The sequence below is a fragment of the Dermatophagoides pteronyssinus genome, unplaced genomic scaffold, assembly GCF_027571235.1.
Source record: "Dermatophagoides pteronyssinus isolate colony J.1.1.1.1 unplaced genomic scaffold, Derpt_VIB-CSIC_2022.12 sq0004, whole genome shotgun sequence".
In the NCBI taxonomy this organism is placed as follows: Eukaryota; Metazoa; Arthropoda; class Arachnida; order Sarcoptiformes; family Pyroglyphidae; genus Dermatophagoides; species Dermatophagoides pteronyssinus.
The window spans coordinates 2,001,732-2,020,572 of record NW_027461528.1 but is presented as its reverse complement, the minus strand read 5'-3'; the positions used below and the strand labels follow the sequence as shown (position 1 = coordinate 2,020,572).

The following is an 18,841-nucleotide window of genomic DNA, read 5'->3' as shown; positions in this document are numbered from 1 at the left end:
TTGGACAAAAACTTAAGAAAATACGATGCAATTGCTAGCGATTGATTTGAATGATCATATATTTTTGTTTTTTTTTCAATCTTGAAATTTTTATCGCATTTTAAATATTCATAAATTATGTATTTTCAAATAAGGGTAAATAACTTTGGTGATAATGATAATAATTTTTCTGGTTTTTTTTTGTATTTTATGAGATAAATGCACTGATAAAAAAAATATGAAGAAAAAAAAGGAAATGTTATAAAAAGGGTAGTAAATGACCATTATTTTTTAATTTCATTTGAAATAATCATGGCCAACATCATTTTTATCATTGTAATGTCGATAATATCGATATCCATATTGATTCAAGATTCAAATCAACAATCAAACAATTGTGATCGAAAGGCAGTCGATCATTGTATGTTAGAAATGACTATAATTGGTGATCCAAAACAACGATTTCCTATCGATTTAGATACAATGAATGAACGTTGTCGACAAATGAAACGTTTGGAAAAATGTGTTAGAAATTTTGCACAAAATTGTCTTCAATCCGATTCACGTAATACGGTATTCATATTAATATTCAGTATTAGCCGTACAAATAAAGGATATTGTACTCGTAAACACTGAGAAAAAAGTGCTGGAGTTTAAACTCCAGAATAAACTCCAAAACTCGTCAATTCGCTGAGTTTTGGAGTCTAAACTCCAGTTATGGGATCTATTTTGGAGTTTAAACTCCTGATTGTACAGTCGTCCCTCGTATAACGCGGTTTCGATATACTACGCAGAACGACAATTCCCGCGTTATACGAGGGACGACTGTAGCTTATTAATGAAGTTTAAACTCCAATAATTTCTTCTCAGTGTAGGCAATTTTGGAGTTTACAATCCTGTCATGGAGTTTAAACTCCAATTTTGAAAATAAACCTCATGATTGGAGTTTAAACTCCAGCACTTTTTTCTCAGTGAACGTAAACCAGCTTACATTTCGATTGGAAATTGTGCTAATCCTTTAATGATAGAATTGTCAAAAATTATTAATACCTTTACACGATCATTACATGGTGTACGATATTATCCGGAAAAAAATTTACGAATACCATTGCTATGTTGGTAAGTAAAATTTATTGATTTTGTTGATATGATTTTTTTTTCAAATATCTCCTTTTTTTAGCAATTATTTCTTATTCAAACGTTCCATATTGAATGTGATTGATGAAAATTGTTTACAAACACATGATGAAGTTGAACATTTAATCGATGGTTATGGAAATGATCTTGTCAATTTTATTTGTAATGATTATACTGAAGATTCAGATAAATGTGGTACGATTATAGATCAAACACCCAAATGGAATAAACCATTAAATTATACTAGTTTTATTATACCAATAGCAGAAATTGTTAATAATTTATAATTTAAAAAAAAAAAAATCTTAAACAAAAAAAAACATCAATCCTTGAGAATATTGATTAATCATTGTTTCAACCGATGGACAAATGTTTATCATCATTGATTTAGTTATTTTTGGGAAAAAAACGTATATGAAAATCCTTCTTCTGCTGTTGCTGTTGTTGCTGTTGCTGCAATCCAATCCAAAATGATCCAAATAATGAAAAAAAAAAAATATTTCGAAATGCTTCGTTCATTTATTTTGAATTTTATATGAACCTGTTTTTTTTCATTGCAATGTTTTTTTTTCTAATTAAAAATCATTAATGATTGCTGTGATAAACAATTAAACAAACAAAAAAATCTTGAATTTTTTTTTGTGTGTAAAAAAAGGGTAAAGAAAAAAATCCAAACATCAGCTGTAAAAAATGTTTGGATATAAAAAGCGTTTTGCGATACGATCGACGAATTAATTCGCAAATAATCATAAACTTCAAATAATCTAAATTTTGAATCAAAAATTTCAAACTACCTCTAACAAAATGATGATTATCATGATCAAAATACCGTTATTGTTGATGATGATGTTGTCTTTATCATCAGTAATTGCTGAATGTGATATTAAAAAAGTTGATAAATGTATGCTTGAAATGGCCATTATTGGTGATACTGAATTACGTTTTCCAACTAATCAAACAGCAATGAATGATCGTTGTAAACAGATGCGACGTTTAGAATATTGTGTAAAAGATTATTCAAAAAAATGTCTTACAAAACGTGCTGGTCAAACAACTTCCGTATTGATGTATGGCATGACCAAAACAAATAAAGCATTTTGTTCGAAAAAACGACAACAATCATATTTACGTATTGGACGTTGTGTAAATAGTGATCCGCAAATATTTTCAACAATAATGAATCGTTTGACTAAATCATTTCATGCAATAAAATCATATCCAAAAGAATCGATGCGTATTCCGTTGGTCTGTTGGTAAGTCTGTTTTGATTGTATTTTGTTGAAGTCACAATTTTAATTACAAAATTTCATTTCCCCAGTAATTATCATCGATTCAAAGAATCAATTATGAAACATGTGGAAAAAATCTGTCCAAATGAATATGATGATGTTGAAACATTATTGGATGGTTATGTAAATGATGTTGTCAATTTAATCTGTGGTGATTATACAGCCGATTCGGATAAATGTGATTCAATCATAGCTGATACACCGGAATGGAAACAATCATTAATATATAAAAGTTTTGTCATACCATTGGCACAAGTTGTTGATAGTATTTAATGTTTTTTTTTCAATATATGGATGATCTCATCATCTCTTTTTTTGTTTCATTAAAATTTTCAACAACATCCAAAATAAAAAACAGCAAAAAAATTAATAAAAATTCTTGAATTCAATGATAATGAATATCATTTTTGTTTTATCTATCTTTACATTGATAAAATTAATAATAAAAAACAGAAATCTATTTACATGGTCATTTTAATTGCTTGCTACGGATGCTTCTAGTGATTGATAATGAATTGAAGAAGGTCGACAATGAAATTGACCTTTAAAAAAAAATTTATTTTTATTTTATTGTAGTTATGGTTGCGGCTGTTGTTGTTGTTGCTGTGGCTGATATTGTTGTTGCTGTAGCTGCGGTTGTTGTTGTTGTTCTTGATCTTGTTGTTGTTGCTGCTGTTGTTGTTGTTGTTGTTGTTGTTGTTGTTGTTGTTGTTGTTTTTGTTGTTGTTGAGATTTTTCAAGTTTCCGTTCTAACAATATGAAACGATTAGTTACTAGTTGTAATCGTTTAATAAGATCTTCATGTACCATTTGATGACGATCGATTAGATCATTTATATCACCAAATGGATTTGATGCCTGAAATCTTAATCTTGCTAATTGAAATTGTAATAATGATAACATTCTTGTTAATAATAATTGTTTATCATTTAAAATGATTTCATTTTCTATATTTAAATCTTCATTATCATTGTTATTATTACCATTATTATCATTATCATTATCGTTATTATCACTATTGTTATTCGTATTTGTAAAAATAGTCGAACTTGTAATATCAATATTTGATTGTCGTTGTTCTTGCTCTTGAGGTTGTTGCGGTTGTTGTTGTTGTTGTTGTTGAGGTTGTTGTTGTTGAGGTTGTTGTTGTTGTTGTTGTTGTTGTTGTTGTCTTTGTTGAGATAATTGTATTTCATCATTATCACTTCGTATTGTAGGTGTTAATGATATTGATGAAACTGATAATGATAATGATAATGAATTTTCACGTGTATTTAAACGATTACATAAAGCACGAAATGTAAATGGAAATTTTGTTGGCTGTATTCGTCGATTATAATAAAAATAATTTTCATTATCAGGTGATGCTTGTTGTTGTCTATTTCTTCGAACAATTGGTCTCATTACATTATAATCTTCTTCATCATCATCATCATCACGATTAATATCATATGTATCAATATCATAGAATGGAATTGCTGCTGATGATGATAATGTTACTGGTCGACAACGAATAGTACAATAATAAAGCCATGTCCATTGTATTAATAATACAGCCGGTAATCTTCGTCTAATATGTTTTTTCTTATGTCTTTTTTGTTCGGCTACTTTTAATGCAATACCGGTAGCAATAATACCGGATGGAACAGCATATAATGATATTGAAAATAGAAACATCAATGATGCTATAAAACGGCCAATAGTAGTCTGTGGATACATATCACCATAACCAATAGTGAGTAATGATATCACTGACCACCATAATGTTTTTGGTATTGATGTAAATTTTGTATTTGGTTCATTTTGTTCAATAAAATACATTGTAAATGTTATTAAAATTAAACATATTGAACAAACATAAAATACTGTATATAATTGTTGATGTTGCATCCAAATTACCGACATAACTAAACGCCATCGTTTAAATGGTATATCTAAACGTATTAATTTTAATATCTGTACAAAACGAAGCCAATCAAATGTATTTTGATAATGTTTTGTATATGTTACTTGTTTAACTAATAAAACACCGGTAATAATCAAAACTAAAAGATCAAGTAATGCACATGGTGTAAATATATAACGTAATAGTCCACGCCATCCACGATAACGTGGTATATGTGGTACAGCCCATAAACGAATAAAATATTCACAGCTTAAAACAAAAAATATAATACCATCGGTAATTATTAATCCTATCGATGACCAATGATAATATTCGGCAACAGTTGCTAACGAAAGAAATGCTAAATCTATTATCATTAATGTTGATACAAAATAATGATATATTAATGCCCAACGATTTGTTGGATATGTTAATGCATGAAATAAAAATCTTTGTTTTTCATATTTTTTACGTTGTAATAATCGTTGTAATCGTCGTCTTGTTGATGAATTGGAATCATGTCTAGCTAAAATAGGAAATGTTGGTATTCGATTTTGTTGTCCTGTATTCATTCGTTCATCTGTTGAATCGGTTGATTGAATGGATGAATTTGAAATTAATTGCTCCGTCTTTTTTTTTGATTTTTAGCAAACAAAAATTTCATCATCATAATTTCATCGGCCTTTTATTACTTCGAACTAAAATTCGAATTCGAATATAATTCTTTTCAAATAACATTATAAAAATTGTCCAATAGATGGTGCTTCATTGCTATAATTTTTTTTTTGTTGAAAAATTGATAACCGGTTGTTATCATTTGAAGAAAATCTGAGTTTTTTTTGACTATAAATTTCCTGATCATGTTATTCATGGATATGATCATACAAATCATAAACAAAATGATGCCTGGAGATTTTCAATCGGGAAAAAAAATCAAGAAATTATGACCTAAATGTCCAACATTTCGGCATTAGACATTTAAAATTATTTCCATCATAAAACTGAGAAAAAAAAAAAGATGGGTTAAATTTATTTCTTGGAAGAAAAATCACTGAAATTAGGTTATTACCGAACGAAAAAAAAGAAGACTTTTTACACCCAACCACAAAAAAACCCTTTCAGTCGATATGGAATCGAATGATTTTTTTATTTTTGATAATGGATTGATGTTTTTGATAACAATTCAAGTACCATTTTTGGATCTGATTTTGAAACAATTTTTTGCGATTATTTTGTTAAATAACAATCTTCATCAATCATTTGTTTTTTCTTTTATTAATCTGATATCCATCAACACCTAATCATTAAATTTGGACAAACAAAACATTGGCCAAAAAAAAAATCAAATCAAATCAAATGATAATGATAATCACTCATTCAAGGAGATCATTGATGATCATTGATGATGTTGATCTAAATATGGATCCAGTTTTTTTTGTTTGATGAATGTATGTATTTTTAGAAATTAGATCAAAAACCAACAAAAAAAAAGTTTTTAATCAATCTGGTTTCTTTTCTTGCTGTTTTGTTTTGTTTTGTTCACCTTCAAAAAAAAAAAATTTAGGTTTCCACACAACATCGTGATCATCATCATCATCATCAATGATCTGTAAATAGAAACAAGGAAAAAAGAAGAAAAAAAAGAGAGAAAACCTGGATACCAAATAATAAAATGAAATGATCCACTTATGTTTTGACCAGTGTAGGAGGAGGTGATTTGTTGAAGAACGATTCGGTGATATCGCATTTGACATTGTCTCTCTAATTTTTTTTCTTCTTCTTATATATTTTGTCTTCGGAAATGTTGTTTGAAGAAGAAAAACAAAATATCATCGGTGACCTCGACATTGACAATGACCTAGATCGAGAAAAAAAAAAGAAAGAAAGAAAGGATAGAGAAAATCTTTTCTTATTCTCGTATAGATTTATTTAATCAAATTTCATCCGCATTTTCATATATATGATATCAACATCGACATCGAAACAAAAAACTGGTTTGGAAATGTTTTATAGTCATCTGATATGATGATATTACCACCACCACCACCACCGTTATTATTATTAATGGGGATAAAAAAAACAGAAAACCAAAACCAAACCAAACAACAAAACAAGAAGAAGAATTATTAACATCGACCTTTAATGGTTGGTAAAAAAAATACATCATCAAGATGATAATAATGATGATGATCTACTCTCTTTTTGAAGACCAAAAAAAACATTAACCTTGATTTATTCTGGTTTTTTTTTTGTTGTTGTTTTGTTGTCTGTCTCTAATGTTGTTTTGAATCCGAAAAAAAGAAACAATAAACCTTATTAATAACGGGACAAACAAGCAAAACAAAACAAAAAACAAAATTAGAAGAAAAATCATTTTAGAAATCAAAAGATTGAAGAAAAAAAAGGTGTATTTTTATTCTATTAATAGCATCAATTTGATGATGAGCTGCATCAATTTTTTTTTTATCCATTCTCAATTTATCGATTGAACAGAATTCAAAAAAGGGATGCAACAACAACAACAACAACGTAAAAAAAAATTGAGGTCATTCAACTATTTATTATTATTAATCATGTTGTTGTTGTTGTTGTTGTTTTTCCTGACTTTTTGTGTTTTTGGTGATGGTCATTGTTTTTTCGAGGTCAGAGAGTTCGACGATGATGATGATGATGTTATTTTTGAATTTTTTTTTAAAGAATCATTACTGGGGCAATAATCGATATAATCGATTTGTTGTTAATCCATTTTAGGAATCTGATGATTTGTCTGTCCTTATATATATCTGTAGAGGGAACGAGCAAACAAATTCAATTCAAATGTCATTGAACTGTTTTTGATTGATTGATTGATTGATGTTTTTTCTTATTGAATCTTTGATATTTTTATCAAACAAATTTTTTTGGTTTGTTATCATTCTTATAATAAAAATGACATAATAATGATTTGAGGAGGAGGGTTGTGTGGGAAAAAAAATCCGGATTTTACAAAAAAATTTATCATTTTAATTTGTGACAACAACAACAACAACAAAATTTGATTTCCGCAATTTTTATTTTTTCTAAAACAAAACATGATGATGATATTCACCGGAAATGTTTTCAAAAAAAAAAATTGAAAACGAGTAAAAATATTTCATCAACAACAATAATGACAACCATCAAGGTCATCAATACTATTTGGTCCTTTTTAATCAAATTTTTTTTTATTTCGTTGTGTAGAAATTCCCGAATGATTTCTTTTTAAAAATCTTTGTATTTGAGAAAAGTAATACTAATTGTCGCTATCTTTGTTTCGGTGTAAAATTTTATCCAATGTGCAACAATATTTGTTAAGTTGAAATGCAAAATGATTGTTTTGTTTTGTTTGTTTCAAGGTTTTTTGGTTTTGTTTTGCGCCAGGTATTTTTCTTTATTTATGCTCGTGTGCAGCCGTGTGTGTGTGTGTTCGCTAATCTTGAACCTGAACTTGAATATATTCATTGAATCGAGATTTACATTGATTTTTTTTTTGTTGAAAATTTGATTGAAATCCATCATTCATTTTATCGATGATTTATAAATATATTGAGGAAATGAAATCATAGATGATATTGTGATTAACATTGATTTCATTTTTCTGTTGCTTGGTTTGTTGTTTTTTATGATATTGTTGTTGTTGTTGTTGTCGCAGCAAATAATGATAATCATCATCATTGTTTTTTTTAACGATAATAACAACAAAAACAACAACGTAATTATTATTATCATCATTAACTCCAAACCAGAAATAAGGGTTATTCATTCATTATCGCCATCAATTCGGTTCACTAATTCGATGATGATGATGAGCAATCAATTTAAAATTGAAAAACCGTCAACGTAATGAAATAATATAGAATAAGGAAGTCAATGTTTGTTTATGTTTATAAAATTTTCACATTATCATCTTTCCTGGAAGATTTTCCAGCAATATCTTTCGGGGTCCTAGATATTTTTCCAACAAAAAAAAATCCAGAATAAAAACCAACGGCTAATGATGTTATTGATTTATCATTGACGGTTGATTAACTCTTCATTCATTCATTCATCGTATGGTGATAATGAAAGTTCAATAACCAATCAAAGAGAATAAAAACTTTCATTAATTCAAATCAATGATTTGTGCGCATCTGTTTCAACAACAACAACAACAACAATGATAATAATTGTTTTTTAGCATCGTTTTTTTAATGATAATGATTTTTTTTAATTAAAGAAAAAAAAATAACAATGACGCCTTTTTTGAAAAAAAAATTATTACATAATGCCAAAAAGCAAAGAAGAATAATTCTGGGGAAAACAACGCCACTATTCTTCCATATTCATACATTTAGCCAAAGTCATCATAATCATCATTACATCCACAACATCATCCTCCATTTAGAGGTGATTCAACTCAAATCTCTCTCTCTCTCACTCATTCACTATTGCCTTGTCATTCACATTTGTGTATTTCACATTGGATACACACACGCAACATTCATTCAACCATCAATTGATTATGATGATAATGATGATTAGCATCTTTTCTTTTAATCATAATCATCATAGTAAGGAACCACTACTCTACCATCAATATCCTATGGATCAATGCACATTGACTGTATGTTTGTTTGTGTGTGTGTGTGAATGGCAAAATGAGATGATAGTATTTAGTGGTGTTGGTTGATGGTATTGATAAAACATATATAAGTATTACACCCGGAAAAAAAGAACTAAACAACAACAGTTTTTTCTTTATTCAAAAAAAAACGTTTGTTTAACGAATGATGATAATGATCATCATCATTTTTTTGTAGATGGATGAATGAATACGCATCAAACAACAACCAGAACGACAACCCAAAACAACAACAACAACAGGCCAATCGCCCAACAAAAAAAAAGTTTTACGATCACATTAGAGGTCAACGATCAATTGTATCGTTGTGTTTTTCAGAAAAAAAAAGAAATTCAATAAAAATTCATTATATTCAGGGTAAAGGATGCTATTGAAATCCTGGAAAAGAACAAAGATTGTGAAGCAAGGGTATTTAAAAAAAACAGAGGCTGAACAAGTGAGAATTTAAGAAAAACTTTAAAATTCTGTTTAAAAACAACAGAACAAGAAAAAGAATTTAGCTAGCAGCAATTTTGTTGTTGTTGTTTTTCCAAAAAAAAGATATGTCAAATATATGATGATGACATATGACATAGCGGTTCATACTAAAAGCAAGTATAGTTTAATTGTTTATATTTGAAGAAGGATTTTTTTTTCTTCCTTATTCTTTTCTAAGACATACACACCATACACACCCACGTTATCAAATGGGATATAATCCAAACAAACAAACAAAAAAAAATATACAGCATGAGTAAGCCAAAAGCAAGAAAAACTTGTATCCAAACTTGATCTTGGTCGAATTGGTTATTGGTATGGTGGGGTATATATCTTTCTCTCTCTCTCTCTCTCTCTCTCTCTCTCTCTCTCTCTCTCTTTCTGGTTGCATGGTCGAATGATCTTTTCTCATAATCATCATCAAGGATTTTTTTCAACCAATTTTTTTGTTCATTTAAATTTATTTGCTACAACAAAGATTTGTATGATCCAAACACGAGTGGGAGTAGATACAATTTTCTGGTTTATTTTATTTTGGTGCAACAGGCATCCTTCAATATCATTTTTTTCTCTCTCTCTCTCTTTCAATCTTTCTGGTCATTGTAATGTTTGTTGTGTGTACAATGACATTCTACATTATTAGTCTGCGTATAATACTTGTTGTTGTTGTGGCTAAGAAAATATTGACTACAAATATAACTGGAATTTCATTCCTACAAACAAAACAAAACAACCAAAAAAGAAAGCTAGTTTAATCGACATCGAAAATCAATCAATCAATCAATCAAACATACCTTTTTTGCTGTGTGCAGTCTCTTCTGTTCGGTAAATGTGTGTGTGTGTGTGTTATATAACCGTAGTTGTGATTTAAAGTGAACAAAAACCGAAAAAGAGAGAGACAAATCAGAAAAAAAAAGTTATCGATAAAATTTAACTTAGCATCATCATCATCATCATAATCGAAGAATTTTCGAAAAAAACTTTTTTTTCATTATTCCAAACTTGCAGTGTGTTCCTTGTTGTTTGTTTGTTTGTTGCTTTTCGAAAATCGAATTGTAATTTCTTTTTGTTTCTTCGCTGTCTTTACGAATGTGATTTGAAAACATTTTTTTTGTTTGTTTGTTGTTTTTGTTTAAATAAATAATTTTTTTTTGAAAATTAACTTGTTGATCTTCTTGTTGATGACCAACAACCACATGGTCATTTTAAATTTATAAACCAAAAAAAAAATGGGTTGATTCGTTTGGTCAGAGTAAATCATCATCATCATCATCATCGTTAACCTATCTCTCCTGGGTCTTTTTTCTTGAAATTTCTTCAATTTTTTCTCTCTCCTTTGTCTCTCTCTCGCAACATTTACTCTACACACACACACACACACACACACTTTTTTTACAGGTAGAGGGTGTTTAAATTTTTTCTACTGGTTTCTCTTCCATCATACACAATACACCACTCGCAAACCAATTACAAATCAAAATCAATTCAACCAAGCCAAGTCAGTTTGTTTGTTTGGTTCAATTTCATTGCATTATGAACAACACATGCCATACATGCATTGTGTTTTTTGTTTTTTAATTTGTTGAAAATTTCATCCATACATCCAAGATATTGAAAAAAAAACATTAAAGTTTTTTTTTGCACAAAAAAAGAAGATTCTTCTCATATTCCAACGTCATCATCAACTGAATTGTTTGAATTTTGACCATACACTGTGTGATTTGTAAAAAAAAATTTCCCGGGAAAATATTTCATCAACATTTCACATTTCTTGGAAAATTTTCCACTAATAAATCTGATCCAAGAAAAAAGAAAAAAAAATTATATCTGTTATGTTTTTTATTATTATCATACGTTTTTCCTAGAAAAATTTCTTCTTTGAATACAAATCAGGTAAGATATTTCGCCATCATCATCATCATCATCATCATTATCGATTCGCTTTAATCCTTTGACTTCAGAGATTATCTTTTTGAAGAATATTATTATTCTAATCTGATTCAGCAACAACAACAGCAATGTGTTTTAGGTGTAGGTGTAAATAGCTGCTCACAATTCATTCATTATGGTTCATCGAACCATCATCTTCATCTTCATCATCATGATTATGATTTAGGGTTAGCGAACGATTTTCCATCGATCATTTTTTATTCATATATTCATCATTGTAGAATTTTTTTCATTTGTTCAACATGTCATGTCGATTTTTTTTTGCTAATTTTTCATTTTTTGCCTTTTCATTTCTTTTTCCTCAATCTAGCGATCATCATCACAACAGATTTTCAACCGATTTTCTTTTACAGAGCTCCAGTGTTTTGTCTTTGTGTGTGTGTGTGCAATAATCGATCATTTTTTTGAATCAAAATAATCATTTTTTTGGCGCCATTTTTTTCAGTTATCAACAAATTGGCAACAAGTAGTGACATCTTTCGATCAATATATGTGATTAATTTTGTGTTTGTGAAATTGTTTATCATCATCATCAGTTTTTTTTTGAAAATTGTTCTGTTTTTCTTTATTATCGAAAACAAAATTAATGTGAAAAATTTTACCTGAATTTTGTTTTGTTTATTCCGGGAGAAAACTTTTTATATAATTATCATCATATTTCCGGCGTAAACATACCGAACCCAAATAAAACCGTAAGTAAATTGATTTACTAAGAATTTTTCATACGAAAGCAAAAGAGAAATCTACAGAGAAAAACCAATCAAACTGATTTGATTTAACTGGAAAAAAATCTTCAAAACGAAAATGATAATGATGATGATCAAATGATCAGCTAATTTTGATTTTTTCTTCCAATAAATCGATGATTAATCGAAAAATAAAAATATAGACAGTTTGGAGACAATTTGTCTACATTTAAAATATGATATCATTATGATTTTCTTTTTCACATATCATTTTTTTTCTCGGTTTTTTTCTAAATAAAAATTTGAAATCTAACATTATATGTGGGTACAATATCTAAAGTATTAAATTGTAACTAATTGTACAAAGTACATTGTCAAGAGATTGTTATTGAAATAAAAATAAAAAATATTTCAATTTCATTAAGAATGTTGATTATTATTTAATTGATGTGATAATTTTCTCTCTCTCTATGTGTGTGTGTGTGTGTGTGTGTGTTTTGTTAGAGAAAGTAAACTAATTTACCCTCATCATAGAAGAAAACAAAATCAAATGAAATTTGATAAAGGTACATTTCAAATGATTTTTTGTTTTCCACAAACACACACTATAAATATCTCCCTTTTTTAAAAAAAAAGATGTTTCAGTATTTGGAGACATTCAAGATTCATTTATTCCGTGTGTTTTGTTTGATTTTGTTGTTTACAACACCAAATTTATTTAGTTTTTTCTGTTGTTGATGTGAAAAGTTTTCTTTCTGAAACAAACAAAAATGAATCGACAATCAACAATTTTAAACGATTATAATCGTAATCGATTAAATTTGAATAAAAAAATTTCAACAAAAAATAATTCAATGATTCAAATAACATTGGAACATGATAAACATGAAAATAATGATTATTATTTGGTTAGACGCAAATCACGTAATAATAATAATAATAATAATAATCGAAAAAGAATGTTTATGACTGGTAAAAAATTGGTTCGTTTTCTTTTTTTTTTTTGAAATAAATTCCTTTATGGCAGTGATATTGTTTTTTATTATTTCTGATTTTTGATTTCAAATGATTTAAATTTTTTTTTTTTAATTTTGGGAATTTCCTTTTTTGTTTCTTGTTAGGCCAAACTGAAGCCGAAACGGCGACGTAATATGTTACGCATCATCGAGAATTGGCCATCATTACGATCGTTGGCCAATATGGACCTACAATCGTTGGTGCGTTCATTAAGGTCACAGGATAAAAAATCTATACAAAATATGCGTGCCGATTGTCATGCAGAAAGACCACCACGTTTAGATCGTTTACTTGAACAGGAAGAATTACCTGAAGATATACAAGTAGAAAATGGTTGGTCATTAGAACGTAAATCACCAAATGTAAACATTCTACAAAATGGTCTTATCGGTAAACGAAGACCAATCGCTAAATCAACTGATTGTATGTTTGGCCGTATGGGCTATACAAAAGGTTTACATGTATGGACAATACAATGGCCAGTTGAATGTCGGGGTACACATGCAGTAGTTGGTGTTGCGACCGAATCAATGCAATATCTACATACAAGTGGTAAGTTTTTTTTAAACCAAAATTTTAAAAATTATCATCCAAAAATCAGCATTGTTAGACATGTGCAACCATCTAGTGTAGAAAGTTTTAACTTTAAACTGAAAATAAAATTCTCATCACAAGGTGAACAAAACAAAATATTTTTATTGAAATTTCCAAAGAATTTTATTATTATTTTTTAATGAAAAATTTTTTTAAAAAAATTTTCTTTCTCTTTGATTCAATAAAATCTCTGTTAATTTTTGACATTATTAATGAGAGAAAATGTCAGAATGATAAAGAGAAAACCATGTCATCATCTACAAACATTTTGACAAGACCATTTGCCATTGTCTTTTCTTCAAAATAATTCTTGTTTTAAAAAGATATCTTCCTTCACAAACAAAAGAAATGAAAAAATTTTTGAACAAAACAAAACAAAACAGAAAAAAAAATTCAATTTGAATAAAGATTCACACGAAAGAAAATTCAATTGAATTGAATTGTGAATTTAAATCAATTCAGATTTTTGAAGTATGAACGAATGAAAAAAACTGAGAATAAGAATGAAATGATTAGAAAGAAATTGACTGTGTGTGTGAAAGAAAGAGAGAGAGAGAGAATAATGAATAAATCGGTGAATGAATCTATTCCATGAATTCTACGAAGAAGAAGAAGAAAAAAATTCTGACAGAATATGTTGTTGGTTAAAAACCACTAAATTCGATTTTTTTCCTGTTGTTGTGGAGAAAGAAGAAAAGCATAATGTATGTGTGTTTGATTTTCAATTCCATCTTTTATTTTTATGTTTGCTTGTCAATTTTTTTTTCTTCACTCAATCCGTTTTGCCATCCATCTGGGATGTAGAACAACAGCAACAACAACAGAATATTCTCTAAAATGAATGTATTCTGTGTGGATACTCATATAATTAAATACTCATTTGACATCGTTTTGTGTGGTGGTGGTGATGGTGGTGTTAGGGTGAAAGCACCGTTATTATTTCAATGTTTTTACGAACATTTTGCACGAAATGCATCAAAATGTCAAAACATTATTCAATAGTGAATAGGAAAAAGATTCTTTATCGTAATGAGTTCTGGAAAAAAAGTTTCCGAAAAAACTTTTTTTCCGAAAATTTTCTTTTCCAAAAACTATACAATAATTTGTATTTAAACATTTTTTTGAATTTTGATCAAAATCAAATTTTTTTCCATATCTAATCTACTAAAATTTCTTGCCGGTTATGGTTAAACGTATCATTTTATGATTTTGAAAACATAACATAACATTTTAAGATGTCAAATTCAAAAACAACAACAACAACAACAAATTCCAAAAACTTTTCCCATTTCTTTAGGGAAAGAAAAAGTTTTTAAAATTTTTTAATGATGATGATCATGATCATCATCATTATAAATCTATCCACCGACCTAAATAGCTTAATTAAAATTTGATTTGAAAATCAAAAAAATTTCAACAACAAAAAAAACATTGTCCCAGAAATCAGATTTGATTTTGATTTTGATTTTCGTTGTTGTATTGATTTTGAACAAAAAAAAAAAAAATCAATATTTTTTTAAACATGGTTAAAAAAAAGTTTAACCCAATGTCCACCATAGATTGATGGTTTTGGTTTGGTTAATCGAGAAAAAAAAATTCAAACAAGCGAAACAAAAACTAACAATTTTTTCCTTTGAACAGAGAAAAAAAAAGTTTGACATAACCATAACTTTATCGAAAAACATTATGTTTTTCCGAAGAAATTCATTTACAGAATCGGTTTGAAAACAAACATTTTGTTTGTGGTTAGTTAGTTTAAAATCAAGAATGATCAGCATCAGCAGAAGTAGAAAAATCAATCTTTTAATTCAATATTTTTGTCTTTGATATGATTTTCAAATTTATTAACTAATATAAATTCAAATTGTATTGTAATTCTTGAATTATTTTTCTCTTTCTCTCTCTCTCTCTTCGTTTCTATGTGCGTATATCGATCGTTATCGATCGATATACGGAATCTCGACCGAAATCAATGACATTTTGACCTTTTAATTTCTTTCTTTCATATGTTCAACTACTATTGAATCAATAAAAATTCTAGCCAAAAAATTTCCATATCCACACACAATCATAACATATAAAAATTGAAATACACAGAACAAAAAATGAAGATGATGATAATTTCCATCTTTATCTTAATTATAGTTGCTGAAACAGAATAGAAACAAAAAAAAGTTATTAATAAATAAGTGGCCCTTTTAATGTAAACATCTTTACAGATCACTGATGATGATGATGACAGTGATGCTTTAAGAATTGGAGAGAATAAAGTTGATACTGAACTAAATAAAATTGAATAGAAAATGATATTCTGTTTTTCTTATTCAATCTTATCAAGATGATGATAATAGTGGTGGTGGTTGCTGTATGAAATTAATCATTGTCATCATTCTTCTATTTTGTACAAAGCAAAGTTGTTTGTTGATTAAAATTTATTTATTTTTTGTCAAAAAATCTTTTCGATTTTTGGTTTTATTTGAATTATTATTTTATCAAGTTAATTTTTTTGTTTTGATATTCGAACCAATTTTTTGGTAACAGGTAATTTATTCATGATCATCATTCATGATTTTGTTTTTTGTTTTTCTCTTTTCATTTCAAAATTGTTTATTACTTACTTAATGTAATCAAGTAGTAATATCAAATTTCATTCATGAATATATACATTTAATATTGATTGCCTATTGATGTTACGGGTTTTTTTTCCTACTATTAATGTATAAATTAAAAAAAAAGAAGAAAATATAGATTGATAAATAAGAATATTAAATACAAAGTTATTGAATGAAAATGAGATGTTCAAAGAAAGAAAGAAAAAAAATCAATGATAAGTAATATTATCATCATCAATGTTGTTGGCAATTGGAACCCTTATTGCATCAATAATGATAATAATAAAAATCTATAAGAATTTTGAATGAATGAATGAAAAACAAAAATTGGCAAAAAGAAATGAATCAAATTATCTTCGGGTTTTTTTTCTGTTGTTTCGATCGTTCGATAATTTTATTTATTCACTTCAAAATCTTCTCTTTTTTTTGGTTCAAAATGTCTATTCTTTCCTCTTTTTTTAAATATTTTGTCTATGTTTAGTCGATTTTTAGGTTAGGTGACCAATGGGACATGTTGTTGGTTTGAATGAAAATTTTTTTTTTTGTTTTGTTCCAATATAAATCAATAATGTTAATGTTTCTTGTTCCAGTCAATTTATTATCATTTTTCTTTTGTTGGTTCGTTTCAATCAAACAATCTATATACGAAAGAAAGCGAAGAAATGAAAAAATATAATTTTTTCTCTTGCAACATTGGATAATCCAATTATTTTTTTAAATGAAAAAAAAGATATAAAGATTCACTGCATTGTCAACAACAACAACAACAACAAAATCCTAAAGCAGAAAATTAAATATAAAATGAATTGTTCCTTATGTGTGTGTGGATTGAACGAAAAATTTCATATTTTTTTTTCATCTGTTTGTTCACTAATAAAACTGTGTCGTTTTATTTTATTTTATGTTGAGATTAAATTCATTGCTTTATTTCGGTTTTTTGTTTGTTTGTTTGACCATTATAATTAGCCAGAATTTATTGAAAGAAGATGCTTTTAACTTAATTAAACAGAAGCGAATTTATCATCATCATCATCATTATTTATCCATTTTGATGATTCGAATTTTGTTTATTAATTATAAATAATTATATGGCAATTTTATTTTTTATTTTTTTTTGGTTTAAATTTCATTTTTTCATTTCATTTTTTTTTCTTTTAAAAAAATTCTAGGTTATTGTTCATTGGTTGGCAGTGATTGTGAATCATATGGCTGGGATATTGTACGTAGTAGATTTTTTCATAATAAAAAAGAAACAACATATCCAATATGGTTAGGATCATCATCACATGATAAATTTCAAATACCGGATGAATTTACGGTCGTATTGGATATGGATGAAGGTACACTTGGTTTTATTGTCGATGGACTTTATCTAGGTGTTGCATATACCGGTTTATCCGGTAAAAAATTATATCCTGTGATTTCAACTGTTTGGGGTAATGTAGAAATTGGTATACATTATACTGGCTATATGCCACCGGGACCATTATTATTACGTGAATGTTGTAGAAAAACAATACGACAACATTCAGGTAAAAAACGTATTAGAAAATTAGTACAAGAAACACGTATACCATTAGTGTTAAAAGAATATCTTCTTAATTAATCACTATTCAAAACGGACAAAAAAATCAATCAAAATCAAATCGAATTAATATAACGATCAATCAATCAAATCAATCAATCATCATCGATATAAAAAAAAGACCTTTCACAAATGATCTTTTTGAATTTACGAATCGTTTTTTTTCACAAAAAAAAATCAAAATCATCTTCATCTTCATCCACATCCATCATCATCATCATCATCATTATCGTTTACAGCTATTTCAACTACAACGATCATACATTTTCATTTTCATGTATACGCACATCATTTACAAAACAAAACATTTTATTAAAAAAAACAAAATAAATAAATAAAATTTGATGTTATAAATGAAATTCTTTAATTTTGTCCAAATTAATTATCAAATTCAGTGATTTTTGATTAAAAGAAAACAAATTTTGATTAAAAATCCTTGTAAAAGATTTCTTATAACATTTAAATAATAAAAAAAAAATTTAAAAATTAAAAATTTTCAAACCGAAAATCAATAATTTCCGCAATTCAAAATTTGAAATTTTCCTGAATCTTTTTCGTTTTATTTAACATTTCCTTCAACATTTTTAAAATCATTATCATTATTAAAATGAAATGAAATGTTTTTTTTCTACGTACAAACTATAAATAAATAAAAATGTAATGATGATGATGATCATCATCATCATGATTATGATTATGGATCGTTGTTTTTTTTCGTTGTACTTTCTTTTGTCAGACAGGAAAAAATTCTTGTTCTTGTTCATTAAAAGAACCGAAACAAAAAAAAACTTGAATGAATAAATGAATGAATGTTTATGAAACTTGTTTTTGCGAATACTATTGTGGTAGTAAAAGAGATGCTTATTTAAAAAAAAATTGAAGAATCTTAACCCCACAACATCATAATCATAATCATCATCATTAAAATTTTTGAATTTTCTTTTCTTTTCTTTCCATTTAAGCTTTTTAAACTTTTTGAATTGTTTTTTCT

The 18,841-nt window shown here is 27.5% G+C and overlaps 4 protein-coding genes across 6 annotated transcripts; 3 read left to right on the top strand and 1 right to left on the bottom strand.

Annotated features, from left to right (window-relative positions):
* The first annotated feature begins 234 nt into the window (after positions 1–234).
* Positions 235–1,748, top strand: LOC113798716 (uncharacterized). 2 transcript variants are annotated; one of them, XM_027349289.2, is made up of 3 exons: positions 235–544; positions 1,008–1,098; positions 1,160–1,748. In XM_027349289.2, the coding sequence occupies exons 1-3, from the start codon at positions 292–294 to the stop codon at positions 1,401–1,403; spliced, it is 588 nt and encodes a 195-aa protein (XP_027205090.1). In that variant the 5' UTR covers positions 235–291; the 3' UTR covers positions 1,404–1,748. The 2 variants fall into 2 exon arrangements, with proteins under 2 accessions (XP_027205090.1, XP_075675882.1); XM_075819767.1 differs by having other exon boundaries at positions 236–552; positions 938–1,098.
* Positions 1,749–1,796: 48 nt separating this feature from the next.
* On the top strand, positions 1,797–2,804 carry LOC113798717 (uncharacterized). The gene is made up of 2 exons (XM_027349291.2): positions 1,797–2,369; positions 2,435–2,804. Exons 1-2 carry the CDS (start codon positions 1,921–1,923, stop codon positions 2,676–2,678), a joined length of 693 nt encoding a protein of 230 aa, XP_027205092.1. The 5' UTR covers positions 1,797–1,920; the 3' UTR covers positions 2,679–2,804.
* A 138-nt stretch (positions 2,805–2,942) lies between these two features.
* LOC113798551 (uncharacterized) lies at positions 2,943–4,937 on the bottom strand. The gene has a single exon (XM_027349108.2). It carries the CDS (start codon positions 4,860–4,862, stop codon positions 2,982–2,984), a length of 1,881 nt encoding a protein of 626 aa, XP_027204909.2. The 5' UTR covers positions 4,863–4,937; the 3' UTR covers positions 2,943–2,981.
* A 5,568-nt stretch (positions 4,938–10,505) lies between these two features.
* LOC113798618 (protein gustavus-like) lies at positions 10,506–18,283 on the top strand. Of its 2 annotated transcripts, XM_075819778.1 has the most exons (4): positions 10,506–11,299; positions 11,667–12,048; positions 13,164–13,611; positions 17,435–18,283. In XM_075819778.1, exons 3-4 carry the CDS (start codon positions 13,194–13,196, stop codon positions 17,869–17,871), a joined length of 855 nt encoding a protein of 284 aa, XP_075675893.1. In that variant the 5' UTR covers positions 10,506–11,299; positions 11,667–12,048; positions 13,164–13,193; the 3' UTR covers positions 17,872–18,283. The 2 variants fall into 2 exon arrangements, with proteins under 2 accessions (XP_075675893.1, XP_027204982.1); XM_027349181.2 differs by lacking the exons at positions 10,506–11,299; positions 11,667–12,048 and adding an exon at positions 12,798–13,025.
* Positions 18,284–18,841: the final 558 nt, after the last annotated feature.